Below are 12,329 nucleotides of genomic sequence, written 5' to 3'. Positions count from 1 at the left end.
GGGTCCTGAGAATTTTCAGCCTCAACCAAAAAACTGAATATTGTAGATTGATACTCTTAATATATCCTAGAGTATATCCGACTTCAAACTAACCGAGGTTGCAAGTAGTTGAGACATACACAGGTAACCAAGTACTCAGAGGATTCCTAAGGAGGCCAAACAATTCCTTTTTATCACCTCATTTTTCCTGAGCTGGGGAGATACAGTTTCTGCTTCTTGTAGTAAGAACAATAAAGATTTTGGTCTTGAATATATAAAATATCCCATCTCGCCCTGAATACAGGTCTCGGTACCACCTTTTCAGCTGCATCATCAACAGCATTTCAGGGGGTTTCTCTGAATATATACAAATAAATGTGAGCAACTGTATTTCTAATCTTTCACAGCTGTAAGTCTGGTGCTTTTGCACAACTTAGCAGAGGACATTCATCACAGCTGACACTGCAGTTTCAGTAGTGACTGATGGGAGGTGGTTTCCTATCTGAACAGAACCAGAACAGAAAGAGGGTTAAAGTGCACTGGAAAGAGCTGTGGAGGGAAAGTCTCCAAGGGCTTCTCAATGTTGTTTTGTGTTAATTGAATATGAAGTCCTACCTTGTAAGCCAATCTCATTCACATCATGGGCAAAGAGCAAACAACGGATCTCCTGCACAAGTATAGCCAGGAACCCTAAATGCTCTGTAGAGCTGGCAAGCACTGAAATACTCGACTGCCATAAGTCATAAATAACATTTGGCAATAGGAAGGTACACACAGCGGATGTCAAAAGTAAAGGACTTTTGGCTTACATGTGTAGCTGTATTCATATTCAGTTAAAAATACTTTCTCACCATGCTGCAGAGTCTACACTACATCCTTAATAATACTGATTAAAATAACATTTTAAGCTTGTGTGCACTCTGTAGAGTGACATAACTAAGAGGAAAAAAGTTACAGGGGGACATACCAAGGAAAGTCAGCAGTGTGCCTCTGCAGATGCAGAAAAGTTTCTGCTTGAGACACTTGGGTTTTTGTTACCCTAATCAGGAGATCCACAGGAGTACAATGTGGCTTCCCCCCTGCCTGTGCTTCCATCTCCAAAGGAAAAAAGGACACATTGGGAGAGCAGGGTGGTAGACACTCTGACCTCCTAAGGAGGAGCTGCAATATACACAAGCCATGTACCCAGAGACTAGACCAAGCCTGGTAAAGAAAACCAAGGAAGCTTCAGTGGTGCCACAGCCATGCTGCTGTTGGACTGCTTTTCCCACACTGGAAAAAAAGACCATGTCTTTGGTGTCTTTGCTTAGTGAACAAAAACAAGATTTAAAAAGTAGCACTCACCTTCGTAAAAACTCTCCAAAGAAAGAGCCAAGCAAACAAAATGCAAAGTCAACTAGAACAAGACGATAGATATCTTGGCCAACCAAGGTTTCCCAGCACTTTAAGAAGTAGAAGGAAAAAAAAAAAAAAAAAGAATATGTATCTAGAAACCAAAAATCATGTGATTCTAACATTGTTCCCAAATGCCTGAGCATCAGAAACGTGGGCTACAGATCAAGGATTTGCTAACAGCCTGACTAATTATAGTTGACCTCTCATTGAGCAATGCTGCAAACCAGCTGAAACCCAAGTTGGGTGATTAATTTTCTCCTACAGTTCACTTCTTTAAAGATGGTAATACTTAAAAAAAAAAAGAAACCACAACTTTGGGGTGGCAAATTCAGCTTTCCAAGACACTATATGGACTTGACTTTGCTGGAGCAAGGTTCTTATCAAAATGGTTCCTAACCTGGCATTGTCTGTGAAAGATTTGTACTTTTGAGACTTTACCTGTGACTCTGATGTAGCCACAATGTTAAGCCAGTAGTAGCACAGTATTCCAACAATCGATATTTTCAGGATGATATTTCTAAAAAGAAAAAGTAACAGTAACTGCACTGATAAACTCACTGAAGGGAATGATGGCAGGGTGACTGTTGGTTACACTTCATTACCTCTTCTTATAACAATAATAGCACTGCAGAGTGCCAAGACTAACAGGAACTCTCCTCAGAGCTGGGGTGCAGCATTATTCTATTGTCCTGGCAGAAGGGGAGCTGGACATGACAACCTTGGCACAAGCCTCAGCTACACAGGCTGGGGGTTGGGTGGGTAGGCTCTACAGGGGAGGAAGGTCTGAGGGGCACCAGGGGTTACATGGTGTTAATGCCAGGCATCTGTATCAAAGTAAGACCTCCCCCACTCCTCTCTCCCCTTCCTTTCCCTGGGAGGCCAATGGCCCCTGGGGCCATGCAGGGAAGCTACAAACAAAACCAATCCCAGAGTCACAGTGTGCCTAATTGAGAGGGAAACCATACCCCATTCTCATGCAGAGATGTAACACTCCAGAAGACTTACAGAAGACAAATTAAACATGGAGGGAAGAGTGTACAGAAACCTTTGGAGGTGGTGAATAACTCCCTACTGCCCGACACACCATCTAGACACAGGTTATTGTCAAAGAGTCAGACAACTCCAGGCAAAAAGCACAGAGGGGGTAGCAATAAATACCTGGTAATAGCGATGTATATCTGGTATCCAGGAGTCTGAAATCTCTCCAGGTGTCCAAGCCACGAGTAGAAGAACGGGATGAATGCGTTGAGGAGAGATGCAACAACAGGTAGCACCAACATGGCAGCTTGGCCCTCTAGGTCATTTTTATGCCCTTTCACAAACAGCTTGGGGTGGGGCAGGGAAGAAAAAATAAAAAATCAACCGAACAACCCTAACTCAGAACCTTAATCAAAATGCTGCCTCAGGTTGCGTCCACAAGGAAGACACCTGGCACACCTCCCCTGTATGTTCCCATCATGTTTTATGGGCCCATGTCCAGCAGCACAGTGACCCCCTTCCCCTTCCCCCACATTACACAGGATCAGGGGTGGGAGCCCCAGCTTAAATGCAGCTCCCAGGCAAAGGAGGGGCAGGCCTGGCTGAGGCTTCTTCTCGCTGTTTCTTTCAAGGTCACCAGCTGCACCATCCCTACAGTACCCTTGAGCCCAGGCAAGCAGCTGCTGGGGTGAGAGGGGGAGACTTCCTCAGACCCCTCAGGTCCTATGCTCTTGCCACAGCCCCCCGTGGTGCAAGCCTTTGCAAACCAGCTTTTTAGGTACAGCAGAATTCGTGTTTGCGTTAGCAGAAACAACAGGTATGCTTTCCTACAGTCCTAGTAGTGAACAGATCACTGCTTGCACTCATTGTAAGATATCCATGTGGAAAAACAGATCTCAAAAAAGAGACTGCAAAATCTGTCCTTACCTTTAAGTTATTAATGGAAAGGAAGTAAACACCAGCACAAGCAGCTACTGCTGTTCCCAGGGAAGCAACCCAAGAAACAAGATGAATAACAATACGCTCAACTCTCTCTGTTACAGAAAAATATAGAACTTCTTGGTTTACTTCAGTGAGGCCTTCCTGCAAGGAAACAATTCTTAATGATAAATTCCTTGGTCAGCATAAAGCAAAACTTGTTTCAAGTAACTACTTGACAGACTGAATGGAAGATTATTTCTCTAGAAGATGGGCAGAGTAATACCCTGGGAACATTTAATGGACAACTTTGCGTTCTATCCTCAAAGTCTTTTCTCTTGACAGTAACACTTTATTTCACAGATAATATTACAAGCCTGCCTTTGGTTTATAAAATGGTTAAATAGTAGGAAGGAAACACAGCATAAATGCTCTGTTTGGCAAATATTTAATAGTCACAGAGATTCACTCATTCAGTAGAACAGAAGCACACAAATATTTACGTATAGCTTAAAGAGAAAAGAAAAACAAGTAGCTAAGCCAACTCCAGGAGTTCAAACCAAATCAAACTTAACAGACAGTTAGCCTTGAGTTTACTAGGAACAGGACTAGCTAACTAACTCCTTGAGTCACTCTGCCAGAGACCTGTATGTACATACACAAATAAGTCCCTGACAGAGTGACTCAGACATGCTAGTTTTGTACCTTTATACCTTTTCATACCTCCGGTGTGTTTTGTACCTTTATTTGTGTGCCGAGATTCTTTTGTTTCAGCTTCACGGCTTTTTCATTAGTTATATTGAAGTCCCAAGTGCAGAGAAGTTTGCTAGCATTTCCAGAGTATGTCTGAGGGTTAATGAAGTTCCTGCAGAAGGATTTTGCCATGCTGCAATGAAAATTAAATTTGTGGGATGCATAATGGGGAAATAGATCAAGTTATACAGCAGGGCAAGAAGGGAGATTTGTCAGTTTTTCTATCATGTCCCAAGGCTACTGGACCTATGTCATAAAACCATTTAGGTTGGAGAAGACCTTTGAGATCATCAAGTCCAACCTTTAACCCAGGACCGCCAAGTCCATATGTCAGAGCATATCACATAAGACAACATGGAAAATAAACTTAATTGTAAGAAACAACTCTCACATTTCCTTCTGCTACTTGTCGCTGCCAATCTTTACATCTGGAAGGTCACATCAATACCAGAAGATAAGTGGGATCATGTTATTCATCAGTTTGAACTGGGATTCTCTGCATGTCCCCTACTATTTTGCAGCTATTCTTCATTTTTCTAATAGAGGTTTGATTTCTAAAGACTGTATTTTGAGGAGAAACTTCTATTTAAACTCTAAACCGGGAAATAAGGACTTACAGAAACATACTCGGGTAATTATTACTGCCAATTATTGACAGGGTGGGGGTCTTTGATGTGTTGTTTTGTTCCCCCTCCCCCCTCAATATAAGTGAAGTAAGAATATATTGTTATTTTACCTGAACAATAAGATAAGAAAACAGATGACAAAATATATTCCAACAGTGAAAATATAGGCCAGCTGCATGTTGTAAGGTGGACCGTTCTCTATTTTACTTATTGTAGCATTGGTATAAAAGCCATAGTAGAGTACTGTTTGTTGAAAATAACCCTGAAAAGATAGCAAATATTCTGAATGACGTGCATATCACCTGTATATGGTGGAAAGTATCATCATCTGAAGTCAAATTAATGGAAGTGAGAGCTGTCCCGTTCCCTACTGTGAAATCACAGGTGTGATTAAATTTCTAAATATCAGGCTCTTTGTTTTCCTTCTATCAGCTCAAATCTTTCAGTTTTGAGAGCTTCTAGAGATATATAAATTACTTTCATTCTTGGTAAGATTCATGTGGGATGGTCACAAGCATTCAACACCTTTGCAGAATTTGATCTTGTCTGAAAATTCCTGAAGAACGAAAGGCTTAATTGCTTCTTTCTTAGGAACAAAGTTCTGTACTGACAAATTGTATCAACTATGAAGGAAACGGGAAGGAAGCATATGGCATTCAACATTAGCTACTACATTACAGCTGAACTCCTGCAATGGTGAGTGCACTTTGCAAAGTTAAACAGCACTACAAAACACAGCACTTTAAAAGCAATTTTAGAAAGAAAAGGCTGACACCTTTCCACTTTAAAAAGATCTCAACTAAGCATTAGTAAGAGCAGAATTTTGTTTATTAACTAGAGAAATCCTTTAACAACAATAAAATTGACAGACTTTTTTACAGCAAAGCCAGAAAACAAAAGTGAAAAAATGAGTAAGTCATCTTCTCAGATCACTTAGTTGCTGAATACTAGTAGAGTTAAAATCTTCCTGTTTAAAAACAGCCTGGGACTTTATTCCCTGAATATAAAGATCTCCACACAACAAAAAGATCCTCCTGTTTCCAGGCCACAATGAGTTCAGTGGGTTGCCACAGAAAGATCTGTGTGCTCCTTGGAAGAATAAAGCTTTGGAAAGGAGCAAAATTCACAGGATCACATATGGAAATCTGCACTGTATTTTCAGAGGAAAATTAACATGGGAAAAATGTTCTGCTGAAGACTACTGTGGCTATCTCTGGAATACCTGGCTTCCTTTGTGTTTCTTCTACTGTGTTCTGAAAGTGATGAAAGCCTTGAAATACTGCTGAACACAGCAATCACTGAGCGAGACAAACGCATCGGAATGAGTTCCATTCATCTCACTCTGAGCCAATGTTTGTTGCAGCTTCTTTTTCAAATACATACTAAATATTGTTTCAAGTGACATAAAAATCTAGTTGCACCTCTTAATAATAAATACTTTTTACTCTATTGTGAGTTTCTAAAGCAGATCTGCTGCATACAGTACTAACACAAATGTCTTGTTACATACTTACAGCTCCAGTGAAGAGCTCCAGACCCGTGAAGGAAAGGTTATTTGGTTCTGCTGCAAAAAACTGAGGAATTGTGATGAAACTGAAGTTTATGAGGAATGAGAACATGTTAAAAGTTAGCAGCCACTTCAAGAAAATAAAATAAGAAAGAACACTTGTTCCAAACTTGGCACCAATGATCTTCAGAGTCTTGTGCCATAACTGCAGTAAGTGAGAATATTCTGACAAGCTATTTCCAAATCGCCGAAACAACTGAAATACAAAAAAGGAGAGAGACATGAATCTCAGCGAGCAGTCTTAAACACGACTCAAATTCACACAGTAAAGCCTCACATTTTTTTACATTTCCATGTTGGTAGTAAGAACAGACTTCCCCCACTACATGCACCATAAGATGCTTAACTGGTATTCCTAAGTGCTACCATAATGCAAGTCATTATTAAGGAACACTGCAGCAATTAATTAGTTCTTTGGTAGGTAACATAAAGCAACATACCAGATACCTGTGGAGACACCAATAACATTACAGCTAAAGCGGTTTACTGTACTGTGACTGACAGAAGCTTCTGACACTTACCACTGCTGTTCCCTGCAGACACTGCGTACAGCGGGAAAGCCGAGTACTGTGGTGCCTTGTCTTTTTTGTTATTTCTTTAAGAACTTTATTTCTGCGGAAAAGCAGGGCAAGGGGTGACAAGCATTATAGTATGGGTTGTCATTAAAACCAGAAGCCAAAGAAGATGCTGCAAATACAGTTTCACACATGTACACATGAACAGAGTTAATAAAACATGGAGATGTTCTACTGGTTCTTTTTCTATCAGCTGATACCATGGCTGTTTTCCATGCTATGACAGCATGTTCTAACCTCTCCACTCACTCACTCTGGGAACAAAATTTAAACATATTCTGCGAGGAGACAAAAGGGTGGTTGAGACCATGTGGTCTCTTCTCCATTTTCAATGGCCAACATCCAAGTTTCCTTTGAAAAGAAATCGCAAGTCATCATTCATAATCAAATCTCAAGGCCTTGACATTCTGTTTTATATTACCATGGAAGATTCCTCTCATCCAGAGAAAGGACAATGAACCATCTTTAAATTATTTTCCCTTGCAAGATGTTAACTTTTAAAAAGTATATTTAAAAGTACTTTCAGTTCTTCCAAAGTGACAAACCAAAGCCAAGCAGATGGCAAACACCCATACTTGATAGCTAGATGTTGAAAGTATACTGTTTGTAACACTAAACAGATAAAATCTTATTTTTACCTGATCTCTCTCTTTTTTTTCATGGTTTCTGGCATCTTCTGAATTGCTTTAATCCTTTCACTGCTGGACATACTTGCAAGATTTCCAACTAAATCTTTCTCTGCATAAAACACATGAAAAATCTAAATGTTGGCATAATAATACAGTAATTCTTATACAACATTTGAAATGGATATAACAACATTCTGCATTTTCACTGCTACCAATGTGTGGCAAGTTCCAAGACTTAGTAATACTCCCCAGAATATCCTCAGCTCCATCAGTACTCCAATACAGATGTAAGTAAGTAGTACAATACTGAAAGTTTAAAAATGAACTATCACTTGTGTGATGGTTGTTTAATGTTCATACAAAAGCTGCAATATAAAGGAAAACAAAATACTGGCAAACTCCAAGATTCTGGTCTATTGCTTGATCTGTTTGATAGTTACATTTCTATCATGCTACACATTGACTTGAAAGCTAAACCCTTATTTATTCTGCAATTTTTGTTCATGTTAGTGCCCAAACTTAGTACTACCTATGAAACAGACAGAATTGTGTTACTTGATAATCAGGCTGCTTCTGCATAGTTGGAATTTGATGCTAATTCCAGACAGTGGCTGAAAACAATCCATTAGCTGGTCAAACAAATTCTAATAGAGAGTTTAGCTTTCCTTTCTACAATTTAACACATATTCACACTTCTCTGTGCTTCATTTGTCATGGGATTTTAGTGTGCTAGCTGAATATAAAAGATTAATCACTAGCATTAACACAAAACCAAGTTGTTCCCATAACCACAGAAAGACTGTACATGCAATTCTGTTGATAAACCAAGAACAGTATCACCCACACCATCCTTGTGCAAGATGCTATCTAATATTAAACCACTTATCTAAAGTCCTACCTTCTCTGCACACTGGATCCATTTCAAACGGGCTGGAAGAAGTCACGGAGATCTCATCAGATGGTCTTCTGTTGTGTCTCTGAATAAAGCCTAAATAACGTGCACTGTTTAGTAAGCCCAGATACTCCTGACAAACTGACTTAAGACATTCAAAATTCACTTTCACAGAAATTAATTAAAAGTATACCACTCAATCTCACTACCTGCATGCAAGCATATAGTCCCCCACTCATTTCTGTCCTGGTCATGCTGGATAATGGCATGCCATTTTTCAGAACCATGCTGGAAAAGAGGTACTGAGCCCAGTCTTCAGCCGTCATGGAAAACTGTGTCATCTAACCCATTCATGAATACGTATCTTGATCATTCAATACTTTCTTCCTGGAAGACAGGTCCTTTCTTTAAAAATCCTTCCACTGATTTCAGAATCACTCAACCATGCTAAGTTATATGTACCAGACTCACATTTCTCTGGGGACAAATTGCAACTGTTCTCTCAACCTTCTTTCATCCAATTATTCAAACACAAGTGACTATGTTCCTCAAATGCAACTGCCTTGCAGCTATGAAGCAGATGAGTTTAGCCACAGCTTTCCTTGTCCCACGTTCTCAGTAAGCTGATGGCCAGTCTGTGCAACATTACATCCCCCTTTTGAGCTCAACCCTCTGGTATGGAAGGCCGCAGCTGACTGATGAGCCTGCAGGCTCCTTCACCATATTTACTATTCAGATCCAATGGTTCCCTGATATGCTAGTGTCATTTCCACTTCGAACCAGCCTCCTTCGTAGCAACTAAAAAGAATCGGAAAAACATCTGTGCCTCCTTGTGGAGGCACTTCTTGAACTTTTGGCACCCAGACATTTATTCTCTAGTTGACTGTATTAGAAATGCACCCTCTCCTTCCTATCAGGCATTAAAAACCATGCATGATAGCTAACGTTTGGAAAGGTCCTACTTTTACGGGCACTTATGGGGTGCAGCATTTCCAGGTACCAATAAAACCATTGCTTTTTGATACGAATACAGGATTTTGCCAAATCAGATCTTAACTTAAAGACCATATTCTTAAAGATTGAAAAGAGAGGGAAAAACCCCAAGAATCCCTCACTTTAGGGGCACAGAGATATCGTTCTTTCAATGCGTCTATGTAACAATTCCAGAAAAGAACTCTTTAATTACATTCCAGAAGCAGCAGACTGGAACTGGACTGATTGTAACAGAAAAATTACACGATATGGGAAGAACAGTTCCTACCCAGAACATAAAAAATAAGCTACTATGCTAGCCTAAACCAGAACCCTGATTATACTATTTCAGACCTCCTGTATTTTAGTGAATATAAATCTCTATTTATTATTGTAGTCTAGAATTTACACTGACACAACATAGTGAAAAATTCACTAGACAGTATCAAAAATGCATCCTATCCTCCCCTTATTTCCTCCTGCAATGAGTCTTCTCAGCTAACTGTGTAAGTTTGTTTTACGTTGTTGCACTTATAGGGAGTTTGGATTAAAATGGGTATGCATTATATCTTTCATTGCTCAAGAAACAAAGACCATCACCTTCGGAAAGATACTGAAAAACTCAGCTACAGTGATACAGGACAGTAAAAGAGAATTCATGTTTCCCTTTATTAGGGGAAGATCTTAATACCTGAACCAGAAGGGTTTAAAATATTTATTATTTTATGGAGTGTGAGACTGACATGCAATATTCTGATGCACCACAATCCTTATGTCTTACCTTCTGACACATTGGAAAACCCGTGGGGATAGGGGCGGTCCAGCAGATGGAAGGTAGAAGGTAGGCTGTATGCCAGTTCCGGCTCAGGCTCAAAGGAAAAATTATCTGTTGAAGTGAATCAGAATTATAAAGTTGTATACTGCTTACTTACACACACGGAATATCAGTCCTATTGACCAAGTACAGCTCTACTGCAAACACAGCAATACATCCCACCAACAAAACTCCTACATCTCACTCCAGTGTACACCCTAGTACCCAAGGACTTACACAGTCCATACAGGTCAGTATTTACTGATCTGTTAATACAACAGACAATCCATGGATCTGTTAATATAACATCAGAAATACTTCCAGGAAAAAAATTCCAAAAACCAAAAAAAACCCCACACAACTCCACCGCTGCCACAATGTACAAATATATACAGAGTTGAGCCTTCCAGAGCTGCAGCACTCCCTTGGGGCAGAGTAAGCCACTATTTATTCCAGTGCTTCTGTAAGCTGTTCATACAAGAAATTACATACCCGTGGAATTTTCATACTGACTTCTGCTTAAGACATTAACTCTTGGTAAATCTCTGCTGTATTCAGAGCCATGTCTCATGGAGGTCATTGGTATGGCCACAGGGTAATTCTGTCCTCTTCCACTGTGTTCTCCATACGAACCGTGTAGTGAGGAATCATAAGAGGTTTGGTGAGAGGACAGATTCTTTTGAGAACTCCTCCTGTGTGAGCAACAAAAAGGAAAACTCCAAGTACCTCAAACACTCTCAATAGGTATCCTTAATAAATTATTACCTATTATCACAAAATTTGAGTACATTATAAAAACAAACCGATACTGAGAGGAATTTGTATTTATAACTCCAATATCATAATTCTGATTTGGTCATCAACTGAATTAGACTAAAACTTTTTGCCACCTGAAGTTAGCTTGGACCCTACCTAAACAAGAATAACTGCTTGGAAAATGAGGACATCCAAGGTTACAGCAGCACACTGAAAATTACTACAACTAAAAATATCCATGACATTATGCCATAAATCCTAAAACACATTTAACTGATAAATTCATCTAAAACATAAAAAGCAAACATGCCATTTGTCTTAAATGTTGTCTTCCTGTAACAACTTTAAAAATGTATGCCTGAGAATGCAAGCATAAAGGAAGGATTAAAAAAATTCTACAAATTAAAACTCTGGACAAAAAGTTTATCCTGCATATAAATAGAGAATTTAATTTCTTACGGCACAGTAACAACAGCAAAATCAAATAAACCCACCTTCTATCAATTTCCAGTGTCTCTGAGAAGTGGTAGTCTGGATTTTCAAAGGCTTCATTGTAATGGTAAGACATGACAAGTCCTTGGTTTGAAGGATGAAACCTTCCTTATTTTTGTCTCTGCTGCTTCATTAATATGTTCATAGGAAGACTGATTACAGGCCTAATTACAAAACAGATGCATGTACATACAAAATGAAAAGAAAGGAACCTCATTTTAGCATCTTAAGAAGATTTTGCCACCCTGCTAACAAATAACATGAAACAATATAAATCAGAAACTTAGTTATTTCTTAGTAAACTTAGTAAACTAATTACTACCACAAAATTGGGTCCACCAGAAGTTGCAGGCAAAACAGGAACTAACATTTCTGTATAGTAAGCTCTCTACAAAACTAAGGAATTGAGGTGCCCCATGAAGTTTTCCCCAATGCTAACAGTGAAGCCAGGCTTCAGAAGCATGTTGAAACACTGAGAAGAAGAAAGTTCTCTTTCCTCCTCGTACAGGAAAAGCCAAATATACAAATTTTCTCCCAAGTACTACATTTCCAAAATTGAAGAGGAGCTAAACTCTGCCCACTTCCTTACTAGCAGTGGCATCTTTAAGCCTTAGTTGGCTTACAAGGGACCCACTGGACCACTATTGCGTACAGCTGATATTAATAATGAGGGCTCTTCTAATGACTTAATATCTTGAACCTGTAAATAGGTTTGGGTTTAGCCTTATTTCTCACAGAGTGCTCCATTTCAGTCTTAAGCAAACCAGACTTGGTTGGAGTTTAACAAATGGAAGTCCAGGTAAGTCAGTGAAAAGAGAACCTTGTATTAGAAAAACTGATTCCAAATTAAACAGGCAGTTCTTGCACTTAATCAAAAGTCACAGTCAAAATTTAAAAGCAAGCCATTTTCAGCGTTTGTTCTTAAAGGCACCATGCCAAGTTTGATCAGCTGCCACTCTATTCAACAACAGGGAAAGAAAAAA

The 12,329-nt window shown here is 39.4% G+C and overlaps 1 protein-coding gene across 6 annotated transcripts in view; it reads right to left on the bottom strand.

Annotated features, from left to right (window-relative positions):
• TMC5 (transmembrane channel like 5) overlaps positions 1 to 12,329 on the bottom strand; it is a 40,566-nt gene that overhangs the window by 7,931 nt on the left and 20,306 nt on the right. For all 6 annotated transcript variants that reach the window (XM_040592987.1, XM_040592989.1, XM_040592992.1 and 3 more), the window contains 13 exons: positions 11,349 to 11,510; positions 10,591 to 10,790; positions 10,066 to 10,170; positions 8,319 to 8,408; positions 7,430 to 7,529; positions 6,738 to 6,828; positions 6,164 to 6,412; positions 4,760 to 4,911; positions 4,012 to 4,156; positions 3,280 to 3,435; positions 2,533 to 2,699; positions 1,813 to 1,891; positions 1,324 to 1,421 (listed from right to left, as the gene is read on the bottom strand). In XM_040592987.1, the coding sequence (XP_040448921.1) occupies positions 1,324 to 1,421; positions 1,813 to 1,891; positions 2,533 to 2,699; positions 3,280 to 3,435; positions 4,012 to 4,156; positions 4,760 to 4,911; positions 6,164 to 6,412; positions 6,738 to 6,828; positions 7,430 to 7,529; positions 8,319 to 8,408; positions 10,066 to 10,170; positions 10,591 to 10,790; positions 11,349 to 11,422 (1,706 nt within the window). In that variant the 5' untranslated portion in view covers positions 11,423 to 11,510. The remainder of the gene's footprint in view (positions 1 to 1,323; positions 1,422 to 1,812; positions 1,892 to 2,532; positions 2,700 to 3,279; positions 3,436 to 4,011; positions 4,157 to 4,759; positions 4,912 to 6,163; positions 6,413 to 6,737; positions 6,829 to 7,429; positions 7,530 to 8,318; positions 8,409 to 10,065; positions 10,171 to 10,590; positions 10,791 to 11,348; positions 11,511 to 12,329) is intronic.

This window comes from Falco naumanni, chromosome 4 (genome assembly GCF_017639655.2).
Source record: "Falco naumanni isolate bFalNau1 chromosome 4, bFalNau1.pat, whole genome shotgun sequence".
Taxonomy (NCBI): Eukaryota; Metazoa; Chordata; class Aves; order Falconiformes; family Falconidae; genus Falco; species Falco naumanni.
The sequence above is the reverse complement of the archived record's forward strand: the minus strand, read 5'-3'. Positions and strand labels throughout refer to the sequence as shown.